General features: G+C 36.8%; 3 protein-coding genes across 6 annotated transcripts; 1 reads left to right on the forward strand and 2 right to left on the reverse strand.

The window, feature by feature from the left end:
• Nucleotides 1–257: 257 nt before the first annotated feature.
• On the forward strand, nucleotides 258–5,542 carry LOC104213991 (U-box domain-containing protein 45-like). 4 transcript variants are annotated; one of them, XM_070164900.1, is made up of 7 exons: nucleotides 259–480; nucleotides 977–1,128; nucleotides 1,276–1,370; nucleotides 1,528–1,713; nucleotides 2,104–2,211; nucleotides 2,426–3,600; nucleotides 4,554–5,542. In XM_070164900.1, exons 3-7 carry the CDS (start codon nucleotides 1,311–1,313, stop codon nucleotides 5,338–5,340), a joined length of 2,316 nt encoding a protein of 771 aa, XP_070021001.1. In that variant the 5' UTR covers nucleotides 259–480; nucleotides 977–1,128; nucleotides 1,276–1,310; the 3' UTR covers nucleotides 5,341–5,542. The 4 variants fall into 4 exon arrangements, with proteins under 4 accessions (XP_070021002.1, XP_070021001.1, XP_070021000.1 ...); XM_070164899.1 differs by having other exon boundaries at nucleotides 987–1,128; XM_070164901.1 differs by lacking the exon at nucleotides 977–1,128 and having other exon boundaries at nucleotides 258–480; nucleotides 2,522–3,600.
• Nucleotides 5,543–5,959: 417 nt separating this feature from the next.
• LOC104213992 (AAA-ATPase At3g50940-like) lies at nucleotides 5,960–7,756 on the reverse strand. Its single transcript, XM_009763577.2, has 2 exons — nucleotides 6,764–7,756; nucleotides 5,960–6,663 (listed from the first exon to the last, which is right to left on the reverse strand). Exons 1-2 carry the CDS (start codon nucleotides 7,739–7,741, stop codon nucleotides 6,184–6,186), a joined length of 1,458 nt encoding a protein of 485 aa, XP_009761879.1. The 5' UTR covers nucleotides 7,742–7,756; the 3' UTR covers nucleotides 5,960–6,183.
• Nucleotides 7,757–9,314: 1,558 nt separating this feature from the next.
• On the reverse strand, nucleotides 9,315–22,394 carry LOC104213993 (uncharacterized). The gene is made up of 9 exons (XM_009763578.2): nucleotides 22,233–22,394; nucleotides 20,967–21,656; nucleotides 19,110–20,281; nucleotides 11,406–11,691; nucleotides 11,077–11,295; nucleotides 10,565–10,738; nucleotides 10,133–10,321; nucleotides 9,942–10,055; nucleotides 9,315–9,823 (listed from the first exon to the last, which is right to left on the reverse strand). The coding sequence occupies exons 2-9, from the start codon at nucleotides 21,627–21,629 to the stop codon at nucleotides 9,485–9,487; spliced, it is 3,156 nt and encodes a 1,051-aa protein (XP_009761880.1). The 5' UTR covers nucleotides 21,630–21,656; nucleotides 22,233–22,394; the 3' UTR covers nucleotides 9,315–9,484.
• Nucleotides 22,395–26,039: the final 3,645 nt, after the last annotated feature.

Below are 26,039 nucleotides of genomic sequence, written 5' to 3' on the forward strand. Positions count from 1 at the left end.
TATTTTTAAATTTGAAAATAATTTAATTATAAACTCTTTATTTTATCCGTAATAAAATTCTTGTATAACTACACAAATATTATGACCCTACAAAGCTTTTATCCTTAACCTTTTAAGATCATATATTTTTAAAAAAAAAATCTAAACTAAATATGGAGTCATACTAACTCAAAAACGAAGGAATAATATAAAATATAAAAAAATAAAATAAAGCAGTACTTGGTCACATGCATTCATTCATTTCTACTCATTCTCACCTCCGCTGTTTTATTTTTTCTCATTATTAATTACTAAAAAGCTGTTTCCTCCCCCTCTATCTCTCTCTATTTCTCCATCTCTATCTCGAGATTGCTTTCTTTCTCAACAAAAAGTGGAAGTTTTGTGATCAAAATCATCAAATGTGTTGTTGAATTCTTAATTCGGCAGAGCATTTGATGAAGCCTCCTTGGTTGCTCTTCTTTTATTTCTTTTCCTAATCTTGTAAGTTGCATCAAATTTTTCTTTGCTAATATATATAAACCCTTTTGAGTTTTTGTTTTCTTTTTTGGGTCTTTTTTTTAAAAGTATACTTTAATAGATGCATATAAGAAAAAGATTTCATTTTTAGTTGTATTTCCAATCATACATATTGATAGTTGTTGTTGAGGAAGTTCTGAAAGGAATTGAATCCAGCTTCATTGTGTTGTTAGGTTTATTAGAGATTGAAGATTAGCTTGCTATAAATTTAAATTCTATCTATATGTTTTCTTTTTAAAACTTGTTTTCCTTCTTTAATTTGATTAGGAATATTAATTTAATTGATGGTTTGACAAATTGTTTGAACCACAAGTCATTCTTGTTTCCCTGGTTCTACTTTGACATTTTGGTTTGTAGATTATCCATCATTTGTTGACCTGGCTTTCACCTCTCTTATTGCGAATCTGGTGTTTGCACTTTTTCTTTTTTTGATGAAATGTGTGCTGATCTTCTTGGTAAGCAACCTCCAGTTCCAACGAAGAGGTTGTGAGTTCGAGTCACCCCAAGAGCAAGGTGGGAAGTTCTTGGAGGGAAGGATGCCGAGGGTCTATTTGGAAAGAGCCTCTCTACCCCAAGTCTGCGTACACACTACTTCCCCAGACCCCACTAGTGGTATTATTCTGTGTTGTTGTTGTTGTGTGCTGATCTTCTTATTTATTTATTGTTATAGTTATTATTGTTCTTGTGATAATCTCATTTGCTGCTTCTTGGTGTCATTTGGTGAATGTTCAATGTTGTTGAAATTGTTGTTACGTACAGGTGATTGAGAGAGTTTATATTCTATTTGATATTCGATGTTGATGATGGAGAATGCTGAGGTTGAGGAAAACTTGTTATCTATTGGAGAGCCTAAGGTATGCAAGTGGATTGTTGTTTATTGGATCTATGTAGACCTACAACTTGGCAAATTCTTCAATTTGAAAACACTTTGCAGACTGAGTGGTGATTTAATTCTAAGTTGGATGATTGATTCTATGGTTTTCTCAATAAAATTGCTTGTGTGAATTGTAGTTACATGGAGGAATGTGCAAGAGCTTATCGGCTATATACGCCAAAGTGCTGGGAATATTTCCTGAACTAGAAGCTGCGCGACCTAGAAGCACATCTGGTATTCAAGCATTATGTGCTTTACACATAGCCCTTGAGAAGACCAAGAATATTCTTCAGCATTGCGCTGAATGCAGTAAACTTTACCTGGTAATCATTGCTATACTTTTTTTATCTGAATAAAATGGCCTGCACTTCATTCCTTCTATTTTTATTTTTTTTGGGGTGAAAAAACCATAAGCTATTTATTTTTATTTAACATCTAACCACATCCTAACTTGCTTGGGATTGAGGCGTGTTAGTTGTTGTATAATTGCTGTTAATGTCTAACAACAGTTTATTAACTTGAAAATGTACATAAATGAAAATTGCTAGTTCTAAGATATAACTATAATTTATTTGCTCGTGCAGTACGTTTATTACCAAGCAGAAGTAGTAAAAAGCGCTGCTCCCAATTCTTGCTTAGTGACTACATTCTTCTTCACGGGTTCCTTCCCCTACCGCTAACCTTTATTTTTCCACAATTATTTATGTTTTCAGGCTATAACAGGGGACTCTATAGTTCTAAAGTTTGAGAGAGCAAGATGTGCTCTTGAAGATAGTCTAAAGCGTGTTGAAGATATAGTACCACAAAGTATTGGCGGTCAGGTAATGTTCTCTTATTTGTTTAGTATGTCAAGTAAATTCGCTGTTGTTTCAATTAAAATTTAGGCTCTTGTGCAAATACAATGGTGGATTCTTTTTTCTTTTGTTTTGTTAGGGGGAGGATATGAGTTTGTGTTAGTGCCATTGGTTAATTTGACAAAATGAATATGTACTCTTAAATCATTTACTCACAGTTTGATTCTGATGGTAACCTTAGATATCTGAAGTTCTAAATGAACTTGAGGGGATTGAGTTCTCACTTGATCCGTTGGAGAAGCAAGTTGGTGATGACATAATTACATTGCTTCAGCAGGGAAGAAAATTCAATGGTAATGACAACAATGAACTCGAGTCATTTCACCAAGCTGCCTCAAGACTTGGTATAACTTCTTCAAGAGCTGCACTTAGAGAAAGAAGGGCTCTGAAAAAGCTCGTTGAACGAGCCAGGGCAGAAGAGGATAAAAGGAAAGAGTCAATTGTTGCTTATCTTTTGCATCTGATACGAAAATATTCAAAGCTGTTTAGATCTGAATTTTCAGATGACAATGATTCACAGGGTTCAACACCTTGTTCACCCACAGTTCAGGGATCCTTCGAGGATGGTATTGGACCCGGAGGCAATATTATTCATGCCTTTGACCGACAATTCTCTAAGCTTAGTTCTTTTAATTTTAAACCAAACTTTAGGAGGTCAGACCAGATGCCTGTTCCTCCTGAAGAGTTGAGGTGTCCAATATCATTACAGTTAATGTATGACCCTGTGATAATTGCTTCTGGGCAAACATATGAAAGGATTTGCATTGAGAAGTGGTTCAGTGATGGGCATAACACATGTCCAAAGACTCAGCAGGAGCTCCCTCATCTTGGTTTAACTCCTAATTATTGTGTGAAGGGTCTGGTTGCTAGTTGGTGCGAGCAGAATGGACTTCCTATTCCAGATGGCCCACCAGAGTCCCTTGATCTCAACTACTGGAGACTGGCTTTATCTGAAAGTGAGTCAACAAATTCCAAATCTACAGGTAGTATTGCATCTTGCAAATTCAAAGGTGTCAAGGTGGTTCCTTTGGAAGATAGCGGTATTATTGAAGAGGCCGAAGGAAATGAAGTAGATGAACCCGTGCAGGAAGATGAGCTTCAAGTCAATTCTTTCGAAAGATATGAGGACTTTTTAGCCATCTTAAATAAAGAGGACGATTTCAGGAAAAAGTGCAGAGTGGTAGAACAGATCAGGCATCTGCTAAAGGATGATGAAGAAATCAGGATTTATATGGGAGCAAATGGCTTTATCGAAGCATTACTAGGATTTTTGGAGTGTGCTGTACAAACCAGGAATGAGATTGCTCAAGAAATCGGAACCATGGCTCTCTTCAACCTTGGTGTGAATAATAACAGGTGTGTTCTCTTGTGGGTTATTATATTATGGTAGTAGAATCGCAGATCAGTTTTTCCCAAGGACCTCTAACTAAGGAAGATAGATAGTACTGATTCTGTCCAGCTGTCAAATAATCTATGCCTTTCTGATGAACTTCTTGCATTGGCATCCCATAAGTCAAATAGCTTTGAATTTCTTCATATCTTTCATTAGTCCACAAATTACTGCATCTTTCTGGAGAAAATTTCTCTGTTTTCCAGTCATTCATCTCCAAGTTTCATCTTATAAAACAAAATAGGTATCATTTGTTTTATGGTACTTGCTTGCTTTGTTCTTGAACTGTCTTGTCATGGTACATGCTTTGGTAGTATTCTTCTCTATTGAGTTGTGGCTTGTAGGTAGGATATTCATATAGACTGGCTTCAGTAATTAAGGTGAATTTCCAATTTCATTTTGATTATGTGTAGCACAGGTTGATTTCAGACAGCTACAATCTTTATTTTGTCGAATGAAAATCATGTAAAGTAGACTGAATTAGGTTAACAGGTACTTCAACTTATCCAAAAGTAAATAAAAGAACAGGTTAACAAGCACATGATTATATGTATTTCTAGATATCTTAAATTGGATCTGCTTAGCATGACTTCTTTTCATGTCCTTTTGCCGGTGCCTCATTAAGCATCTAACTATGTGATTTATATTCCATTTCAATAATTACCACAGCATGTTTTTCCTAAGTGAAGTGCTTCTTTACCTTTTTTAAGTGTCAAAAAGACATTAAGCATCTAACTATGTGATTTATATTCCATTTCAATAATTACCACAGCATGTTTTTCCTAAGTGAAGTGCTTCTTTACCTTTTTTAAGTGTCAAAAAGAATCTTTGTGCTTTTATTAGAATGGTGCTCAAAAATTTGCCATGCACTTATAACAAGTAACCAACATTTCTGACATTTTTCCAACTTGTTCTTCAGGAACAAGGAATTGATGCTGGCGGCAGGAGTACTTCCATTGCTGGGAAGAATGGTTGCTACTTCTAGTGCAACAATTGCAGCAACTGCCCTTTACCTGAATCTTTCCTGTCTCGAGGAAGCCAAGCCCGTTATTGGTTCCTGTGAAGCCGTTCCATTCTTGATCGGAGTCCTTCAGCATGAGACTGATACTCAATGTAAGCTGGATGCCCTCCATGCACTTTTTAATCTCTCGACGAATCAAACAAATATACCCCACCTCCTGTCAGCTGGGATTCTGGATGGCCTGAAAACCCTTATGTCATATACGGATGACCATACGACAGAAAAATGCATAGCAGTTCTTATAAACCTAAGTTTAAGTAAATCTGCAAAGGAAGAAATCATGTCATCTCCTGGTCTTATCAGTAGGCTAGCAACTGTTTTAGACATTGGGGAGCCTTTAGAACAGGAGCAAGCTGCAGCTTGTCTGTTGATATTATGCAATGGAAATGAGAAATGCAGCCAAATGGTCCTTCAAGAAGGAGTGATACCTTCGTTGGTGTCGATATCTGTAAATGGGACTATGAGAGGAAAGCAGAAAGCTCAGAAGCTTTTGATGTTATTTCGCGAGCAGAGACAGAGGGAACCCTCACTGGTTCAAACTCAGCCACGGATTGAAAAGAGTGAGACTTTGGCGGTGCCTCCTGAAGATTCAAAGCCATTATGCAAGTCAACCTCGCGGAAAAAATTGGGAAAGGCTTGGAGTTTTTTGTGGAAGAACAAGAGTTTTTCTGTGTACCAGTGTTAAGTACTTGTCATTTCACTAGTATGTAAATGTCTAATCTCTCTCCCTTTCTCATTTTCTGTCCTGTCCCAAAGGGCAAATTTACTTTTTTGGTGGAAGAGATGTACAGGTCTGGCACTCTAGGATTAGCATCCATGCCAATAGGGTCCATAAATTAATGCTTTAGCTCCATCCTTCACAGTGAAAAAGCAGCCATTGGATGTGATATAAGCTGTTATTTCTTGATATATATATATATATATATATATATATATATATATATATATATATATGTAGCAGTACTAGCTTTTCTTTCTTGGATGAATGTAGTTCATCTTTATACAGTCCAAAAATGGAGGAGACTGGGATACCAAATTACAGAGAGAAACCTATGCTGGTTAGGGTAGCAGGTATCCGGTGAAAATAGTCGATGTGTTTGCAAGTTGGTTTGCACATTTTCGTTGATTAACGAAGACTTTGATGGGTGGTTGCGCTAGATTAGGCAATAGTGAGATCAACATTTTAGTTAATGATATGGAGAAAGATGGTGATATTGATACACAAGAAGCTCTTCAAATTTCGGAGGTAAATCATTTTTCGAATTAGGAAGTAAAAGGTCATTACAGGAAACTACACTAAATCATGTTTGAACGTCATAGTAATATCTGAAATTTCTGTCCATCACAATTATTCGAATTAGCTGTTGGCTTTAATATAACACTAAGTTGCAGTTTTGTTATACCTTTTCCTTTCATCTGAACTTTTTTCAGTACCTAAATTACTACAACACTGGTTACATGTCGAAAAGTTTATTGAACATATGAGGAAAGAGTATGAGAATGCAAAATACAAGGCATAAGAAATTTTCTAGAAAATTTTATGCCTGGCTCTTCCTCCCCTCCTTGAATTCCCCTTACGTTTCTTAATCTCTTTGGTTTCTACTTGCTTGTTTATTTCCTCAATTTCATTTTCTTTCTCATCAACTGCATTTTGTACCACCTGTTTTTTCTTGTTAAGGAATTTAATTAGTCCATCAAGTGCAATGTCTGCTTCATCACTTATCATTAGCTCTTCTGCAATCTCTGCTGGGGTGACATTGAGTTCAGTTATAAGCTGTTCAATTTCGCGAAACTTGCAGTGATTTTTAAGGCCAAGGTAGTTGGAAGCAAGAATCTTGAATCCACTAGGTGTGCAATAGGACATGTGAATGTGCATGTCCATTCTTCCTGGCCTTAATAATGCAGGGTCTAGTCTTTCTTTAAAGTTAGTTGTGAACACAATTATTCTTTCATCTCCACAACTTGACCATAGCCCATCAATGAAGTTCAGCAACCCTGAAAGTGTAACCTGTCCATCAAAACAAAAAAGTCTGTTAACCCCTACAATTAATACAGGCTAAAGTGTCATATAAAATGGAACGGATTGAATAATATGACTATTTAGGCACCTGACTTTCACTTTGGTGCGCGCCACCATCTCTGTTCTCTAACTCAATGGTGCAATCAATGTCCTCAATGACAAGAATGGATCTGTTCGTGGCAGAGACTAGCAGTCTTCTGAAATCGGAGTTGGATCGCAAGCTAGAGAGTTCCATATCATATATATCAAATTTCAGATAATTAGCAATGGCTGCAATCAAGCTAGATTTGCCTGTCCCTGGAGGTCCATACAACAAATATCCTCTTTTCCAGGCCTTGCCAACTCTTCTATAATAATCTCTTCTCATAAGAAATCTGTTTAAATCATCCATCAGTTTTTGCTTGAGTTCAGGATCCATTGCTAGTGTATCAAAAGTTGATGGATGGTGAAGATTGACACTTTCTCCATAACTTCCAAGTGGAGAGAGTGTTATCACCTTGTTTTCTTCTTTTATGGCTTTTGATTTTTCAAGAACAAATGGCAAATAAGTGTCCAACACCATTTTCTTGTGATTCTTGAGGAAACTAAGTTCAAACCATTTCTGTTCCACTTTTTCTGAAGAGAAGTAGCCATCATCACAATTAGCCTTTTGAGTTTCCACAATTTTCAGCTCCCAAATGAGTTCCACTCCTTCAAATGTGTCAATGATTTTCTCATCTTTGCTGATAGTGACTGAAAATTTCTTTTCTTTCTCTGCCTTGGAAATTTTGACCCTTTGAACTGAAGGGTACACTATAGTGCCTAAGTATATGTTAGAGGCTTCAAAGACTTCATTTGGAGTGTAACCAGTGCTTTCCTCAATGATGAGTGTCATTTGGGAAGAGAGATTTCCCATCAAGAATCCAACTTTTGACAAGATTTTGTCTTGGAGATTTTTGGGTAAGAGTTGGTTTGTCATGTTCTGAACTTCAGAGACTAAAGTTCTAACTAGAACTGCTAAAGCAGTCAAAGTAGTATATGCTGATAGCACTGATGTTGTTGAAGGCAATTTTGAAAGAGAAAACATGATTACAATATTGAATGTTTGAATTGCTTAAGGCAGTTTGGCAGAGAAGAGACTTATATAGCAGCTATACCACTTGAAAACTTTCAGGTGAAGCTTTTTGAAGATTAGGTTCAGAGGCAAATGACTCAAGGACACAAAAGCTTGTTATAGAAGTAGAGCATGACAAGGTCAGAGATGTAAATGGACAAAGATTATCAAGCAATTCTTGGAAAGGGTCTTGTCAAAAGAGAAGAATAAAGTGGAAATCAATTTCATGGACTTGTATGACCTGTCTATATTTGCTGACTTACTCATTATATTGTAGTTTTAATCAAGGATTTATCTTATACATACCGATGATGAGGATTAACATGTAGTTTGCTTTTTCTTTTTTCTTTTTTTTGGGGGGGGGGGGGTAATGTTATATATATATAACATCTTCAAACTAATAATACTAATATCTGATTCTTTTTTAAATTAGTTCTTACAAGAATTAATGGGAAAGTGAAAAAAGCAACTCATCGGTGCTTTTTATTAAGGGAAAATATATAAGTTTCACCTTAAACTTGTCCCAAAAATTTAGTTGCACTTAACTTTACAGGCGTAGAGAGTATCTACACTTTCTTGAAAGAGCAGAAAAACAAGTTAAAAATGCATTAAATTTCACAAATATTAAATTTAAGTTTTTCTTTTTATTTTTTCTTCTTCTTCCCTTTCTTCCTTTTCTTCTTCTTCTTCCCCACAATTAAATACGGAAGGTTTCAGCTTTACGAACCAGCAAGGCAGCAACAAAAATCGACGTTTATCATTTTTCTCCGGACAAAAAGTTTGTTGTTCCGGCGGCATCTTTGATGCTCTATTTTGACAGAAAATGTGAAGAGATGGAACAGGAAAGAAAAAAAAAAAAAAAAGCATTTGGGTTTTGCCGGAAAAAGTTTCCGCTAAAAGACTGCCAAACTAATGTTTTTCTGGTAAATTATTTTCACATAAATTCATTTACGAAAAATTAAAATTTAAGATGTAGAGAGGAAATTTGACCATGGATATCACTATACAGAGGAGATCTGTTGATTGTGTATGTATGTGTTTCATGAAGGTCAAATCAATTTAAAGAGATGGAAAATGGTGAGACGTTGGAGATTAAGAACATGAAGTATAAGAATTCTCAGGAATGAAAAAGTAAGTGGGTCACTAATGTTGATATTCAAGTTCAACAATTTTAATATTTTGATGGAAAAATTCTATTAGATAGAATGAAAGTGAGGGAAATAGAGTTTTCTGAGATACATATTAGAATATGGTTTGGACTTTGAACCAGAATAATATAGTTACACTTTGAGCAAGAATAAGGGATAAAAGGACGTCCGTAAAGTAAACTGTAAGTGTGTAATTTTGAGACAAATTTAAGGTGAAACTTATGTATTTTCCCTTTTATTTAAAATCTTTTATAGCATGTATTTTCTCATGAACTATTCTACTGGATACCTTCTACTACTTCCCACCAACATAAATGCTGGATAACTATGTGTTTGGGCAAATGGGAAGAAATCAACTTAATAATATTAAGTAACTTTTTTTTTTTAGATAGATAACAAACTTCAAAGGGTAACTTTTATTGGAAAATGTGGGAGACTCAAACAAGTGAAGTTCACCTTGAAACATTGTTGTCTTGAAGTTCATCTTTGGGCATTTAGCAGCTGAAGAAAGCAAATAAACAAAAAATTTACTCTGCCTTTACATATTTACACCACCGTGGCTTGTTCTTTAGTGTTCTTGGTCTCTCCAAACTTGCCGAAGCAGCTGATATCTAACAATATTCCTGTCACCCTTTCCCTTGGAGACCAAGTTAAACTTTGCTAGATTAGGAGAACCCCGGAATCTATCAGCTACTATTGAAGTCAATGGCGAATCCAATTCATCAAGCTCATCATCGCTCGTGTATGATTTCTTGAGCACTGATGAACCACTTCGTTGTAAAGATTGGTTTCCTGTATCTCCAAGAAAGGTTATAATGGACCTCACCGAAGGGGGTAAATATGATGTTGGAGACGCAGTGCATGGGACAGTCGAGACAGGCTCTTCAGGAGTATCTACTGCATCATCCTAGATTAAGAAATGAACATTCATGAGAAAACTGGAAACTGGAAAAGTTTCAGTCAAAAGCATTAAATGAAATTGCAATGAGATTAGCAAAAACTCCAAAACTTCAAGCAAACACAACCTGAGAATCCAGTGCCCTGAGGACATCGGGGGGAACTGGGATCGGACAGAACTCATCTGGAACAAAACCATTGAGAACCCTCCTGATCAAAGTTGGACCAAGTATAGGACAAACCTTCAAACAGCACAGTAAGAACAAACTTAGAATGTAGCTTGAAACGCATCAAACAATGTTAATGCTGACGGATTCACCTCTTTCCTTGTTTGTGGATCCGCAAGCATTTCAAAGGGAAGCATCATTAGATCACTTAGAGCATTGAGGAGACGGAAAGGCTTGGCAGGACTTGGTGCCTTTTCATGAACAAGATCCTCACCGTCACCTGAGAAATCATTGTCCTCAATTCCAAAGAGATTAGATAGCCATCTAGACCAATCCCCAATCTGCCAACAACAAGTATTTGCAAATCAATACGACCTCTCTCAGTGAGCCTCTTGCTTAAGACATCTATCACGAGTAAGAGTCTCTGATACATTTCCACTAATTTCGAATACAGGTAGTTTTTTTTTTTTTTTTGGGGGGGTGGGGGTGCTACTTTGAGGAGATCTCATATTGGGTAAGAAGAATGACATATCAGTAATGCACTACTGAATTAAGCTGAAAACCATTGAAGCTTGACAACTCACAGCATTTTTAAGTTGTGCACCGGACCCAAAGCTTGATTTCCCCGCAGGGACTGGGAGGACCTTAGAATCACAAATGGGATCTGACACTGGATCTGTTGGCATTTCTTCAGCTGATTCACGAAGGATTGCATTGAACATGGCCACATCCAATCTACTCACCAACTGTTCCATTACCTATTACAACCCATAAACAAAGAGCTCAACAGTAAGAGCCAAGCAGCAGAATTGAGAAAGCATTTATGAAAAGCTTGTTCAATGTTGCACGCGTCCAAACAAAGTAGTCCTAGTAACAAAAGTATAGCTTCTCATTTAACCGCAAAAACAGAAATTCCCTATTAATAATAATAACACCAAAATGCACATGTTCATACACAGGAGAAATGCTATTTCCATTAGAGACAATGCAGTGGAATGTTAACTTAAGCCAGTTTCTAGTACATGTTCAAATAAGCCCTTCAAAGGAAGTGCACAATTAACTCTGTCGAACGGGGGTGAGTGTGCAATCAACTTACCAATCTAGCCAGCAGCGGCAAGCAGCCACACTCATGTCCTCCTGCCCTGACCGGGCAAAGCCTTTCACAGGCATCTTTGAAAGCCTTCTTCCAGAGCTCAATGGAGAAATTACCTTGCTCTTGATCTCCCAAACTACACCTACGCCCATAGGTTTTTTTAACACTTGTTGATCTTCCACCAGAGTTTGCAGCTGTGTTTTGCATATGCGGAGTCAAAGTCTGCAGGTCATAAAAACAAAATAAGTCACAGCAGCAATGTAGAAAAAGAAACATTATTCATTGAATCAAGAAACAGAAAGAGAGCAGCAGAAGCAAATTATAGGATCAACCTGCCACCACACAGACTCAACAATGCGGGAGAAAATCCAAGCTTCGACTTGTTCCAAAGCAAGCATAAATGTTTCGGTATCCTCCCAGTCACCAAGTTCATCTGTTAGACTATTGTTGAGGTCTTTATTGGAAGAAAACTCAGTCCTTTTTTTCAAGGATCTTCCGTTTAAACTAGATTTGCCCCTATTGCTCTCTGCATATGATCTATCACCTTCTTTCCTTCCTCCAGCGGCTTGGCTAACAATTGCTCTTAACATGACTGAATTTGACAACCAAAAAGTCAACCTGTAAATCAAGAAACAGACAGCTGACATTTCTTCTGTGGTACAGAAGGGCAAGCACTTTCATCCCTCTATGCCTATTGCAGATCATTAATGAAACTATCTTTATTCCATAGAAAAGCTAACTAATAACTGATAGTGCAGTAGGATGACGAGACACCTGAATTTTGACAATCATGATTTCAGGGGAGACCCACCCATCATTATTGTTTCCATTTTTATTCCCGGGACAAAAGATATTTGATATGTGAGAATGCACGGGAGAAAAATCTATATTTATCAATTAATTATAATACAATGAGCCCTATTTATAACTATACATAATACAGATCCTACTCCTATTCAACATGGGACTCGGACTAATTACATATTAACTATATAACTATCTAACATTCCCCCTCAAGCTGGTGCATACAAATCATAAGTACCGAGCTTGTTACATATGTAACTACTATGAGGACCAGTGAGAGACTTGGTGAAAATGTCTGCAAGATGATCATTCGACTTCACAAACTTTGTAGCAATAGCTCTGAGAGTATCTTTTCTCTGACAAAATGAGAGTCAATCTCAATTCTCTCATGGAATACCGGATTTGATGCAATATGAAGGGCAACTTGATTATTACACGCAAGTTCCATCTTGCCGATCTCACCAAATTTCAACTCATTAAGCAAATGTTTGATCCAAACTAGCTAACATGTTGCCCCAGCCATTGCTCGATATTCTGCTTCTGCACTAGACCGAGCAACCACATTTTATTTCTTGCTCTTGCAAGACACCAAATTACCTCCTACTAAAACACAATATCCAAGCGTAGAACGTCTATCAGAAGGCGATCCTGCCTAGTCAGCATCTGAGTACCCAACAATTTGCTCATGGCCTCGATCTTCAAACAATAATCCTTTGCTTGGAGCTGATTTTATATATCGAAAAATGCGGTCAACTGTATCCCAATTACTATCACATGGAGAATCCAGGAAATGACTAACCACACTCATAGGAAAGGAAATATCAGGTCTAGTTATTGTGAGGCAATTTAATTTTCCAACCAGCCGCCTATATCTTGCAGGATCGCTAAGCGGCTCCCCTTGTCTTGATAAAAGTTTAGAATTCGGATCCATAGGGGTATCAACAGGTCTACCGCCTTTCATTCCTGTCTCCTCAAGAATGTCTAAGGCATACTTCCGTTGTGAAATTACAATACCTGAGCTAGACTGAGCGACCTCAATACCTAGAAAATACTTTAATCTGCCCAGATCCTTAGTCTGAAAGTGCTGAAAGAGATGTTGCTTCAACTTAGTAATATCATCCTTACCATTGCCGGTAATAACAATATCATCAATATAAACCACCAGATAAATACTGAGATTTGAAGCAGAACGATAAAACACAGAGTGATCAGCATCACTACGAGTCATGCCAAACTCCTAAATAACTGTGTTGAACTTACCAAACCATGCTCGAGGAGACTGCTTTAGACCATAGAGGGACCGGCGCAACTGACATACAAGGCCACTAGACTCCCCCTGAGCAACAAAACCAGATGGTTGCTCCATATAAACCTCATTCTCAAGGTCACCGTGAAGAAAAACATTCTTAATGTCCAACTGATAGAGAGGCCAATGGCGAACAACAATCATGGATAGAAAAAGGCGGACTGATGCTATTTTAGCCATGAGAGAGAAAATATCACTGTAATCGAGCTCAAATATCTGAATATACCCTTTGGCAACAAGAGGAACGTTAAGTCGATCAACTTGGCCATCTAGACCAACTTTGACTGCATACACCTAATGACAACCAATAGTCGATTTACCCGAAGGAAGAGGAACAAGCTCCTAAGTACCCCTCGTATGTAAAGCAAACATTTCGTCAATCATAGCTTGTCGCCACCCTGGATGAGACAACGCTTCACCTGTAGACTTAGGGATGGGAACAGAGGACAAAGATGATACAAATGTACAATGGAGTGATGATAGACGATGGTAACTTAAACCGACATAATAGGGATTAAGATTAAGTGTGGATTGTATAACTTTCCGTAGTGCAATCGGTTGACTAAGAGGAGACAAGTCCAAAGTATTAGCAAGGTCAAGTGCAGGACGTGAATCAGCTGGGCCTGATGCTGGGCGCGGACGACGATGATAAGTTAAGAGTGGTGGAGTTGTAGAAGGTTAAACTGGAGCTATAGGTAGTGGAACTAGAGCTATATAGGTGGTGAAGCTGGATTTACAGAGGAAGATGAATGGGAGATAGTGACTGAATCTCCAAAAGATGGAACTGGTAGCACCTCAAAAATATCTAAGTAATTACCTGGACCTGTAAAGTATGATTAGGTTTCAAAGAAGATAACATCAGCAGACATAAAATACCACTGGAAGTCAGCAGAATAGCATCGATATCCCTTTTGTGTTCTCGAGTAACCCAAAAATACGCACTTAAGAGCACGAGGATCTAACTAATCTTTTCCTGGAGTAAGGTTATGGACAAAACATGTGCTCCCAAAGACGCGTGGTGGAAAAGAGAACAAAGGTAAGTGAGGAAACAGGACAGAAAATGGAACTTGATTATGGATGGCTGAAGATGGCATACGATTAATAAGATAACAAGAAGTAGAAGGCCAACCTATGAGGAACCTAGCTGACATCAAAAGAGAGATTGTCACATACTATCAAAGCTTGTATGCAGAAACAGAAGAATGGAGGCTGCAAGGCAACCTCAGAGTGTGTCCCACAATCACAGCCGAAGAAAACCAAATGTTGCAGAGTCCATTTGAAGCTCAAGAGATATGGAATAGTGTCCAAGCATGTGTTGGGGACAAAGCCCCTGGACCTGATGGCTACTCCATGGCTTTCTTCACCCATTACTGGGAGGTGGTCAGCACAGATGTAATAGCTGTTGTACAGAACTTCTATGATAGAGGAATCTTTGAGAAAAGCTTCAATACAACCTACGTAGCTTTGATCCCAAAGAAGAAGGGCGCCAAAGAACTGAAAGATTTCAGACCTATCTCCCTTATAAGTAGCCTTTATAAAATAATTTCAAAACTACTTACTGAGAGACTCAAGGAAGTTGTGCACAAATTGGTAGACACTCAACAAATGGCCTTTATCAAAGGGAGACAGATTATGGACGCCATTCTCATTGCCAACGAGTGTATAGATGCAAGGATACGAAGTAAGAAACCAGGGATATTATGCAAACTTGACATTCAGAAAGCCTTTGATCATTTAAATTGGAACTTCTTACTTGGGCTCTTAGTGAAGATGGGTTTTGGAGACAAATGGGTCAATTGGATCAAGTTTTGCATAAGCACAGTAAGATTTTCTATCCTGGTAAATGGCTCACTAGTTGGCTTCTTTCCATCACAGACGCCTTAATGACATGTTGAAAACTGCTCAAATCAACAATTGGGTCAAGGGTTTCAACGTATCTCACAGGGCAGCCAACAACCTGGAAATCACACACCTCCAATATGCCGATGACACACTGGTGTTCTGTGATGCTAACAGAGAACAACTGAAGATGATGAGGGTGATATTCGTTCTATTTGAAGCTATTTCTGGGTTACACATTAATTGGAGCAAAAGCCATTTATATCCCGTTAATAAGGTAAATGGGCTCCAAAACCTGGCTAACATTCTTGGAGGAAAGATAGGGGAACTACCGACTATATATTTGGGCATGCCTCTAGGAGCTAAGAGCAAGTCCAAAGGGAATTGGAATGATGTACTGGAGAAGTGTGAAAAGAAACTGGTTAATTGGAAAAGTCAATACTTGTCCTTGGGAGGAAGACTAATCTTGATTAATAGTGTGTTGGATGCCTTACCTACTTACATGATGTCTCTATTCCCTATTCCTGTCAATGTGGTGAAAAGAATAGATGCAATGAGAAGGAAATTTCTGTGGCAAGGCAACAACAACGACAACAAAATTCATCTAGTCAAATGGGATACTCTATCAGTCAGCAAGAAGAAAGGAGGACTAGGAATCAGGAATTTGAGAGTACAAAATCACAGCTTGATGATGAAATGGTTCTGGAGATATGGTTCCAATGAAAATTCACTTTGGAAGGAAGTAATCAAAGGGAAATATGGAGTAGAAGGCAACTGGGCAACCAAACATGTTAGTGGTCCTTATGGAGTAAGCCTCTGGAAGTCCATTAGAAACTTATGGCCAAAATTCAGAAGCAAGGCCCACTTCAGAATAGGTAATGGTTTGAAAACTTCTTTCTGGGAAGACAACTGGCTTGGCCAAAATTCACTTAAGCAGCTATTTCCTGACATTTACATCCTGAACCAGCAACAAGAAGCAATTGTGGGTGAAGTATGGTCTATCCATGGTTGGAACCTTAGCTACAGAAGACTACTCAATGACTGGGAGATAACCAGGATAACAGAATTTTACAAAACACTAGATCAGTTCAAGGGGACATCACTCTCTGAAGACTGTATTCTATGGCAAGGGAACAGGCAAGGTACTTTCTCAATCAAATCAGCATACAAGGAATTCAACGTCTCTAATAACCAGATTGATTGCTGGCCTTGGAAGTTAATATGGAAAGTCAAAATTCCATATAAAGTTGCCTGCTTTACTTGGCTCTTGGATAGAAAAGCAGTTCTGACTCGGGGCATCCTCATCAGAAGGGGCTTCCACCTATGCTCCAAATGCTATCTATGCGGTGAAGAGGCTGAGACAATCAGCCATCTTTTTTTGCATTGCAGGATTATAGAACAACTATGGAGGATTTTCATTAATCTGAAGGGGATCATATGGGTAATGCCTAGGGATATAATGGACGTCCTAAGATGTTGGAGCAATTACGGCACCTTATCCAATAAGAAAAAAAGATGGAAAATAGTCACAGCTTGCATTTGGTGGACAGTTTGGTCAGAGAGAAATCAGAGATGCTTTAAAGACAGAAGTAGCACCATATAGAAATTGAAAATGAAATGTTTAATTCTTTTCCACTTTTGGTGTAAACAAAAGTATATGGAAGATCCAGAATCCATTATTGATGTCCTAGGCTCTCTGTAGTACAGTAGGGATTTAAGATCTTCCTATACCATCTTCTGTAAATTTGAAAGACTGCACCTCCTTGGTGCAGTTGATATATATACAAAATTGTTACCTTCTCAAAAAAAAAAAAAATAACAAGATGTAAGAACTGCATCCCCAAAAAACGAAACAGAACATGAGATTGTATGAGTAGGGTACGAGCAGTTTCAATAAGATGTCTATTCTTTCTTTTAGTTACCCCATTTTGTTGGGATGTGTACAGACAAGCTGTTTGATGAATAATCCCATGAGAGTTCATAAACTGTTGAAATGGGGAAGACAAATACTCTAGGGCATTATCACTACGAAATGTGCGGGTAGAAACCCCAAATTGATTTTGAATTTCATCGTGGAAGGTCTGGGAAATAGAAAACAACTCAGATTGATTTTTCATCAAAAATATCCAAGTGCACCTGGAATAATCATCAATGAAACCGACAGCGAAATCCCAAGGTAGAGCTGACCCGACTAGGACCCCAAACATCTGAATGGACTAAAGTAAAATGTGACTCTGCTCGATTATCAAAACGCCAAAGGAAATGGGAGCGGGTATGCTTACCGAGCTGACATGAATCACACTCTAGAGTGGACAAGTGAGATAGACCAGATACCATTTTCTGAAGTTTTGACAAACTCGGATGTCCCAACCGTTTATGTAATAAATCTGGTGAATTAGTAACAGGACTAGTTGTTGAAGGAAGACAAGATGTGAGTCCATGTGATTTTGCAAGGATAAGGTAGTAAAGTCCATCTGATTCACGTTCGGTACCAATGATCCGCCCGTACTGCGTTCCTGTATAAAAACAAGGTCATCAAGAAATAAAACAGAGCATTTAAGTGATTTGGCTAAGCAACTAACGGCTATGAGATTAAAAGGACTACCAAGAATATAAAGAATTGAATGTAAAGGTAAGGAAGGTAGTGGACTTGCTTGGCCTATTCCAGTTGCCACGGTTTGAGACCCGTTTGCCAGTTGGAAGAGAGTGAGAACATGAAATAGTAGTGAAAAGAGATTTATTGCCAGAAATGTGATCAGATGCATCTGAATCAATGACCCAAGACTCGGAGGTTGAAGATTGGGAGAGACAAGTCACGCTACTACCTGTTTGAACAACGAAGTTATCTCTAAAGATGTCTGTTTACATGATTTGTACTGAAGGAACTCAATATAATCTGATAAAAGAAACCACCTGGATTGGATTCAATGCATTGGATCCAACGGATTCTGAGTCAAAGGCTTCTGATACGAATGACATTATAATGTTCACGCCGAAAAAATCGGAATCCCTTCTGGAAATTACTATTCACGCCAGAAAAATTGAAAATTTTCTGGAAATCACTGTTCATGCCGGAAAAATATAAAATGGTCGGAATTTGGTTTAAATTGGATGGGTAGGCTCGGAATTGCAAGGCGATGACACTATCCAATAGAAACTTTTTCAAATTCTGTCCGAAACGGTCCTCATGCACCGGCGCGTGGGACAGACGCGCCCGGCGGCAGCATATCTCCGACAGGCACGTGGGGGCGCGTGCGTGGGCTTTTTCAAGAGAATCTTTCTGGGGTTTGGTCGCCTCTCTCTTGGGAACCTTGTGGTGGTGTTGGATTTCGCACAACACTGATAATTACTGACTTTGACGCAAACAGTCACTTAGGTCACCGGAAAATCGCACGGTAACTGAGTTCTTTCTTCCCAGATGTCGTTGGAATGACGCACGTCGATCTTTTCTCACTAATGCTCTGATACCATGTGAGAATGCACGGGAAAAAAATCTATATTGATCAATTAATTATAATACAATGAGCCCTATTTATAACTGTACATAATACAGATCCTACTCCTATTCAATATGGGACTCGGACTAATTACATATTAATTATATAACTATCAAACAATATCTTTGATTGATAATTGTATTAAGACACTTGAATTTTGATGTCAAGGCTTCTAGAGCTTTTACTTTTATTATTATTTCTTATAAAGTAAGATAATCAGGGCTTCTAGAGTTATTCTTTCTTGAAAATATCTAGCACCCAACCCTCTCCCAAAAAAATAATAAATCAGACAGTCGTCAGTCAGGTCCAATGAGCAAATATGGTGATTAGCCTCATCAAAAGCTTCTCATTTAAGAAAGAAAAACATATCAGCACCCTTATCCAAGATATTTATTCAGATATCAGAACAGTTTCTCCATTTCATTGACTTTTGTTACTGCCAGATTGTTTTAAGGCTTTACTTTGATGCTGAACTACTATTGGTGATAAAAAATAGCGGTCAAGCCAGTACAAAAGAAATAAGAATGCACTTCTCAAAGACAAAAAGGTGACTTGTACCAAGTTCTTTTATGTATTTGAAGATCACATACCTTGGAACATCATTTCCACAAGCTTTTGAAACCAAAACTAAACCTGAAACAGCAGCTCTTGCAGCACCTGCCTGTTTAGCTCGGGATTTTGCTGTACAAGCATGAGCATAAAATCGAGAAAGGCGCCGTGCTGGAGCATGGACCTTGTGTGCAGAACTGCCATGCTCAGCCACTACTGAATAAAGGCTAACCTCAACAGCTGCCGCTTCCCTTAATTCTTCCTCAAGTGTCTCAATTCTTGCCTTCCATTCATTTCTCCGGTCAGGAGATCCATTCATTGGTTTGTTACCTTTACCATAAGAACGGGCATCTTCCGAAACATGCAGTTTTGTTGCCTTTTCTGGAATCTGGCTGCTACTAGGAAGCCCGCTTCTGTTAGGTAAGTCAGTCAACTGATGGGACTTCGCATCCTTCGATTTACCATTGGTGATGCTAGATCCCTGCAATCCAAGCACTTTATTCGAATTAAGAGCATCGCCCTTCAAAGTGCTGCGTTTCCTGCTGATTTCTGATTTGATTTCTGAAAAATGAGGAATCTCCTTCAAGATCTCATCCTCTTCAATCTCTAGATACTCCATTTCTTTTCCATTCACCACGCCAACATGTAAATCTTTGAGTGCTTTACTTTCAGCATGGTCCTTCGGTTTATCTTGGAAGTCATGACGACGACCAGAATTGGAACTGGCTGGCCTAGAGCTACCCTCAATAGATGCATCGAGATGGTCGATGGTGGATGGAAATCTATGGCCGCGACCATTTTCTGCAGAGACTTTGACATCATCTTTAGGAAGGCCTTTCTTTTCAGCAATATCTTCCTGAAAATCATGCATCAGAATTTGCTGCTCGAGGACTGTCTCAGAGCTACTTGCCTTCCCATTTTTACCTCCAAAATTATGGAATGAGGAAGAAGATCCTGTTAATTGAGAAGCAGGCTTCTTCTGTATTGACGTCATACTTCTTTCAGAATATTTAGACAAAGAAGTGGCATTGTCCACTGGGTGCCCTCTGTTTAAAGATAAGCTGCCTGACAACTCTGGAGCTACATTACTAGCTGGTTTTCTAGAACTTCTTTTGGTAGAATCCATGAGCTTTGCTGCAGAGTCCAGTCCAAAAAGTAGATCAGGTTCTGGATCGTCCCTCAGCAAGTTTTCAATTATGGATTCATGTGCAATCTACAGGTAGTCATGGTATAACGTTACTAAACAAACTGCCTGACGTACAGACATATGTAGTAGAACAAACCATACAACCTACAATACATCAGATTGAAACAGGACGCTTCTACAGGCTTTCCATATAGTCTATTATCAAAGGGGAGTAGACTAGTAGGCAAGCAACTTCCGTACCGACTTCTACGTATAGAAAAACACTTATTAGTTAGTATAGAAGGTGAATCCAAGACCCTACTAAATCAGTCACGGGGCAGTCAAGGAAAAAGAAGAACAAGCTATTATCACCTAACATAAGTAAAGTAGAAACATGTTTCAAGCTGAAATGCAAAGAATATTTTAACTCCGTGGATATAGCCAAAATTCAAGAACTGACAATTTACAGTGTTATCTCTAGAGGCAGTACGCCAAAAAGAATGAGTCTAACGGCCTATTAGGCTTGGATTATGAGAACTGTTCCTGAAGTAGGCATAATTATTGAGTGTCATTTTTACTGACTGAATGAAACTGAGTAAATCAAACAAACCAATTAAGTTAGACGACATATTTTTTTCTTTATAAGGAATTAGAAGACATAATCCAAACCAAAATGGGTAAATGGCCATTTTTAGTTTCTTGACGATGAAGTAAACATAAAAGCTTTGCAGAGGATCAGGAATGACAATGAGAATATAAGTATTACAACTACCTTCCCTTGTTGAGATGGTGAAGCCTCATAAACATTTTGTGATGAATGTGGTGACTCATCATCAGTAAAAGATGCAATCTCACTCTCATCATCATTTTTCTCATTCACCGAATCTGCAACAGACCCTTGCCCATCCTGTTCTATGGATAGACGTTGCTTCCCTATGCTAACATTAGGGGATGAATTTGAGCTACTCCTGTTATCAGCAGGATGTATGTTAACAAACAGAGCTGGTTGCTCAGAGTTCTTAGAACTCTTCTTGCAGTTGAGTGGAGTGTAAATGGATACAATCTCCTCGAGCAGTCCAAAATCCGCAAGATTTATTATAGATGTCCCCAAAAGTTGCCCTTTGGTTGTCTTATCCTTACGAAGCTCATACAGATAAAAGTCCAAGAAATTCTTCTGGAATTTGTCACTGGCCTTCTTTTCTCGACATAAAGTTAATGGAAGTGTGAAAGACTCCTTGAATTCAATGTTGGTATCCCCGACACTAGACACGATAGATCCAGAGTTCTGACCATCATTTTCCCATAGAAGTAACACAGACTGAACAGACTTCAGGGACTGTGATGGAGGCCAAGGCTTAATCTCGTCTACCTGAATAACGTACTCAACTTGCACAGAAGCACCCTTTTTGTGCCTTGATCTCAGTCCAAGAACCATTGCTTCAATTTCAATTAAAATACAAGGCTGTTTGGTAGACAATGTTGAATTAGCTAGAATCAATTCGAAGGCAAGTAAAACCAAAACTTACTTTAAAGACAAGAAATATAACACAACCCATGTAAGAAAATAACAACCTTGTACAATTTAAATTGACTTAAAGGTACTATAAGACAGGGAACAAAAAGAGTGCAACCATGTAAATAATAAAACACATACTCTCAAATCAACAGCTTACCTAAAATCCATATATTAGAAAATGGCAGCCAAAATTGATAACCTAATAAAAAAATATACAATTTCTCCATAAAAGGAATGAAAAAGGGAGGGTTTTTCACAGAGCAAAACCAAACATATTAAAATGCAGTTTGGGTATTTCCTAATCACTCATTCAGCTAATCTTTCAATCAACAAAAGTCAAAAACCCAAAAAGAAAGAGACCCTTTTGATATCTTATAATCAAAAGCACAAACTCAACAATGGAACTAACAAGAGAGTAAGAATTTGATTAGAAACATGTAAAGAACCACAATTACAGGATCCAAGATTGGATAGTTCTTTTCCAACTATACAAGTAAAGAGCAACAATTCTGGTATTTTTACCTGCACCGATTTGAGGACAATAAACACAACTCAAATGTACTAAAAAGAACTTGATCTTTTTTGCTCTTTAGATTTTTGCTTGTGGGTATGTTTGTAGAGAAAGTAAAGGTGAAAAGGAAAAAGATCTCTAATAGGAGAGGAGTAATAATATTGAACAAGATGCTAAGCGTGTATATATTATTATTAGTATTATTTAGAAGTTTACAAGTCTACTTCACTCACTTTCAATCAAGCCACAGAGAGTTTTTTATATTCTTCTCACATGTACTTTTATATATTTTTTTCTTTTAAAAAGATTCCTTAAATTATTTAGCTCTCTGGATTTATTGCAGGGTACAGAGTGATCTGCTGTTTTTTTTTTTTTTTTTTTTTTAAGTAATATACATTGGTCCGGAAAATGATACAACCAGAGATATTTTTTTTTTTTTTTGGGTTATGAATTTGAGGTTTAAAATTAGTGTTGTTTTCCGGGAGTATATTCCCTCCGATTCATAATAAGTGATCAATTTGCATTTTTATTTTGATCCAAAATAAGTGTCTATTTATATAATCAAGAAAAAATTAAATTTGTTTTTCCAAAATTACCCTTATGTACTTATTCCTAAAAAGTCTTTTATTCCTCACATTAAATTATGTTGCAATATTTAATTAAGGATGGTTTAGTCACACTAACTATTTTTGTGTAGAATTTAGTATTTACTTAATGGGTGTGCTCAAGGCAAATTGATCACTTATTATGGACCGGAGGGAGTAAAATACAGTAGTTCTTAGTTTAGAGTTAAACTTACAAAAGTTATTGTGAATAAAATAAGCATGCAAGCAGATAAATTTACACTTACACTTAGGTGAAAATCATACTCGGTATCAATTTATGACATTGTGCTTATCGATGATCTGCTTTTAAAGTTAAATTAAACTAAATTATTTTTTAATGAATGTTAAATATTCAAAAATTATATGAAAAGTAATAATATCGCCATAAATTATACTTTTTTCATTATCAAATAAGAAAATAATACACTTAAAATATTGGTCGAAAAATTGTAAAAAAAAAAAAAAAAAAAAATTAAGGAGCAAAAAGCAATAAAACATCGAGCACTTTGGGACAAAGACTGCTGCTATCTATTAATACGGTTAAATATTTAAGTTATCTAATTGTGTCTTTATTAAATTTGAATCACTATATTTGAAATTAATTTCAACTTCATTAACTATTGGGCCAAAAACTCCCCGAGTGCAAAGGAAAAGGTACATTCTTGTCAAAAGAGATATTTTAGTTCCTATATAATATTTCAAATTTATATATCCGAATTATCTAAAGTTTGCTATTTACCAAAATTAATTTGATTCTTTCTACAAATTATATATATTCCCCGTGAAAAGGCTCTCAATAAATTATTGTTGTTATAAATAGAATTCTATTTAAGGTGAATGTCTATATTTAGAGAGATTCTAGGGTTTATTGCTTGGTGGCTAAGCCGATCTCTCCCTATAAATAGGGGGTTCTATTCCATTGTAATTCATCCCAAAATCAATAAGAATTCTCTCTCCCTACTTTTCTCTGCAATACTCTTCTTCTTCTTTTATTGTTTCATAACATGTTATCAGCACGAGACTCTAACCAATTGAGTAGAAGATTTGGGATTGAGCATAATGATTGTCAATTATTCTATGAACTTCCTTCATGATTAAATTCTGGATTTAAGGTAAGTATTTTACTTTTCTCTTTCAAATTCCTGACATTCTATAATTTGTTTTAAGTACAAGCAAAAACGATAAATTTTGATTGCAACTCTAATGAAGTTTGAAAGATATTATAACCACCCAAAGTGGTAAAATTTCTATGCCTTGTCATGATCAAATTCATGTATGATTGTGGGCAAAGAATTGAAAACCCGTCCCATTGAATTTGCTCAATTCTCATTCCCTTTAGAGAATGTGATAGCAGTATGTGATAAGTCTGAAAGAAGACAAAAATTATTACTATGAATGTATCAATGAATGTGGACGTGGCAATAGACGAAATTATAATCGTCATCATTGTGGTAATGAGAACAATAAGGATTCTCAAAATAATCATTCACTTTGTGAAAGTAATATTTGTCATCGATTTGACATGAGATTTTATAAAGCACATATAGATGATTATGGCCCATTCATGATGTGAATATGAAAACATCTAATTTATGAATACATATTCATTCTTGGAAGAATATGAACGTGCTAGTGGCAGTGAATATACCACACTCACTTCTAGAAGGAGGTTTGAGATGATATAAGAAAATAATGTCATTATTATGGCATGAATGGTCATTGGTCACGTACCTATTGCACACCAAAATATTTTGGTAATGCAATTATTAAAGAATAACATTAATGCAAGAAACATATCTTGCATATAATTTTGACCATAACCATAATGATATAACTTTCTTTTTAAAAGAGATATTCACCATATTGATGTTGATGAATATGTGGTAGTACAAAATTAATTGAGAACTCTGCAAGAGCCAATTATACTATTTTGGAGAAACACAACTGATTACCAATAAGGTATTGTGGTGTAGTAAGTCTCAAAGAAACTTATTCAGTTTTCAAAGTACACGCGAAAGCAGTTGATTATATTGAGACTATAAATAAAGGAAAGATTTAATATTTTCTATTACTACAACTTGTAGCGGGGTAATATATATGTGAAAAGTTACCCGCTTTATTCTTCAGTTTGTACTACACAAATAAAAGAATACCACAATAAAGTAGAACTTTATTGATATAAAACTTATATCATAATAAACTTGGAGTTTATTGATATCCAGTTGGCATAGCTGGTTTAGTCATATCAATTTAAGTATGATGTGCAAAAATAAAAGAGAATTCAAATGAGTAAACATTAAAGAACTAGAAAGTTCTTTACGAATTCTCCTAGGTTGCTTGTTCTCATTAATTAGTAGACCAACTAAAATTGGAATTGAATCCCATAAACGCTGGAAATATCAAAAGTGAATATGGGCTCATTCACTTGCCATGTATACCACATAAGATGCATCTATGAGATGGTTACATGTGGGATTATTATTAACCCGCAATATGATATTTTGCGAGGTAACTTGCTCAATAATTTAATTTCGAGCATAATTTCTAGATTTTCTATTCAAAAAGTTCATCTTGATAAGTTGGTTTACATCACAGTTGATTTAACAAAATAATTTATTAAGTGTCTCCACTTAATAGCTAAACTATTGCTTATGAGAACAAAGTTATCTATATCAGTTTGATATAGGTTATATACGAAAGTATAGTACATTCTCCCTCTCACAAGTGGTTCGGGGTCAGGAACCAAATAATTCCATCTTATTATTATTAATGTGCGGTGTATATTTTGATTAGCACCATGACACACAAAGATGAGCTCTCAACGTTGAGGAAACAAGTTAGTTTTTCTAACATGAGGGGCAGACATGATAAACACTTGAGAAAAAGTTACGTGGAACGGATTATCATTTGTATATATAGATCCTCGAATATCATAATATGAACTTGAAGTTCATAAAAAGATAATTCGTTTGCAATATATTTCAAGCATGCCATACGCATTTGCTGACCCAAAGAAAGTAACTATATTCTCATTGCAAATGCTCATATTAAGTCCTAGAAGGACAAAGTCTATGGTACACTTAAAGCGTATAGACAAATCAGTTTCAAATAAAACTTCTTGATAAAGAAGATGAGCAAATGATCAAACTGATCATAATAAGGAGGCAAGTGATCTAGAAGATCACATGACATAACACTTCATAAAATCTCATG

This window comes from Nicotiana sylvestris, chromosome 12 (assembly GCF_000393655.2).
Source record: "Nicotiana sylvestris chromosome 12, ASM39365v2, whole genome shotgun sequence".
Classification (NCBI taxonomy): Eukaryota; Viridiplantae; Streptophyta; class Magnoliopsida; order Solanales; family Solanaceae; genus Nicotiana; species Nicotiana sylvestris.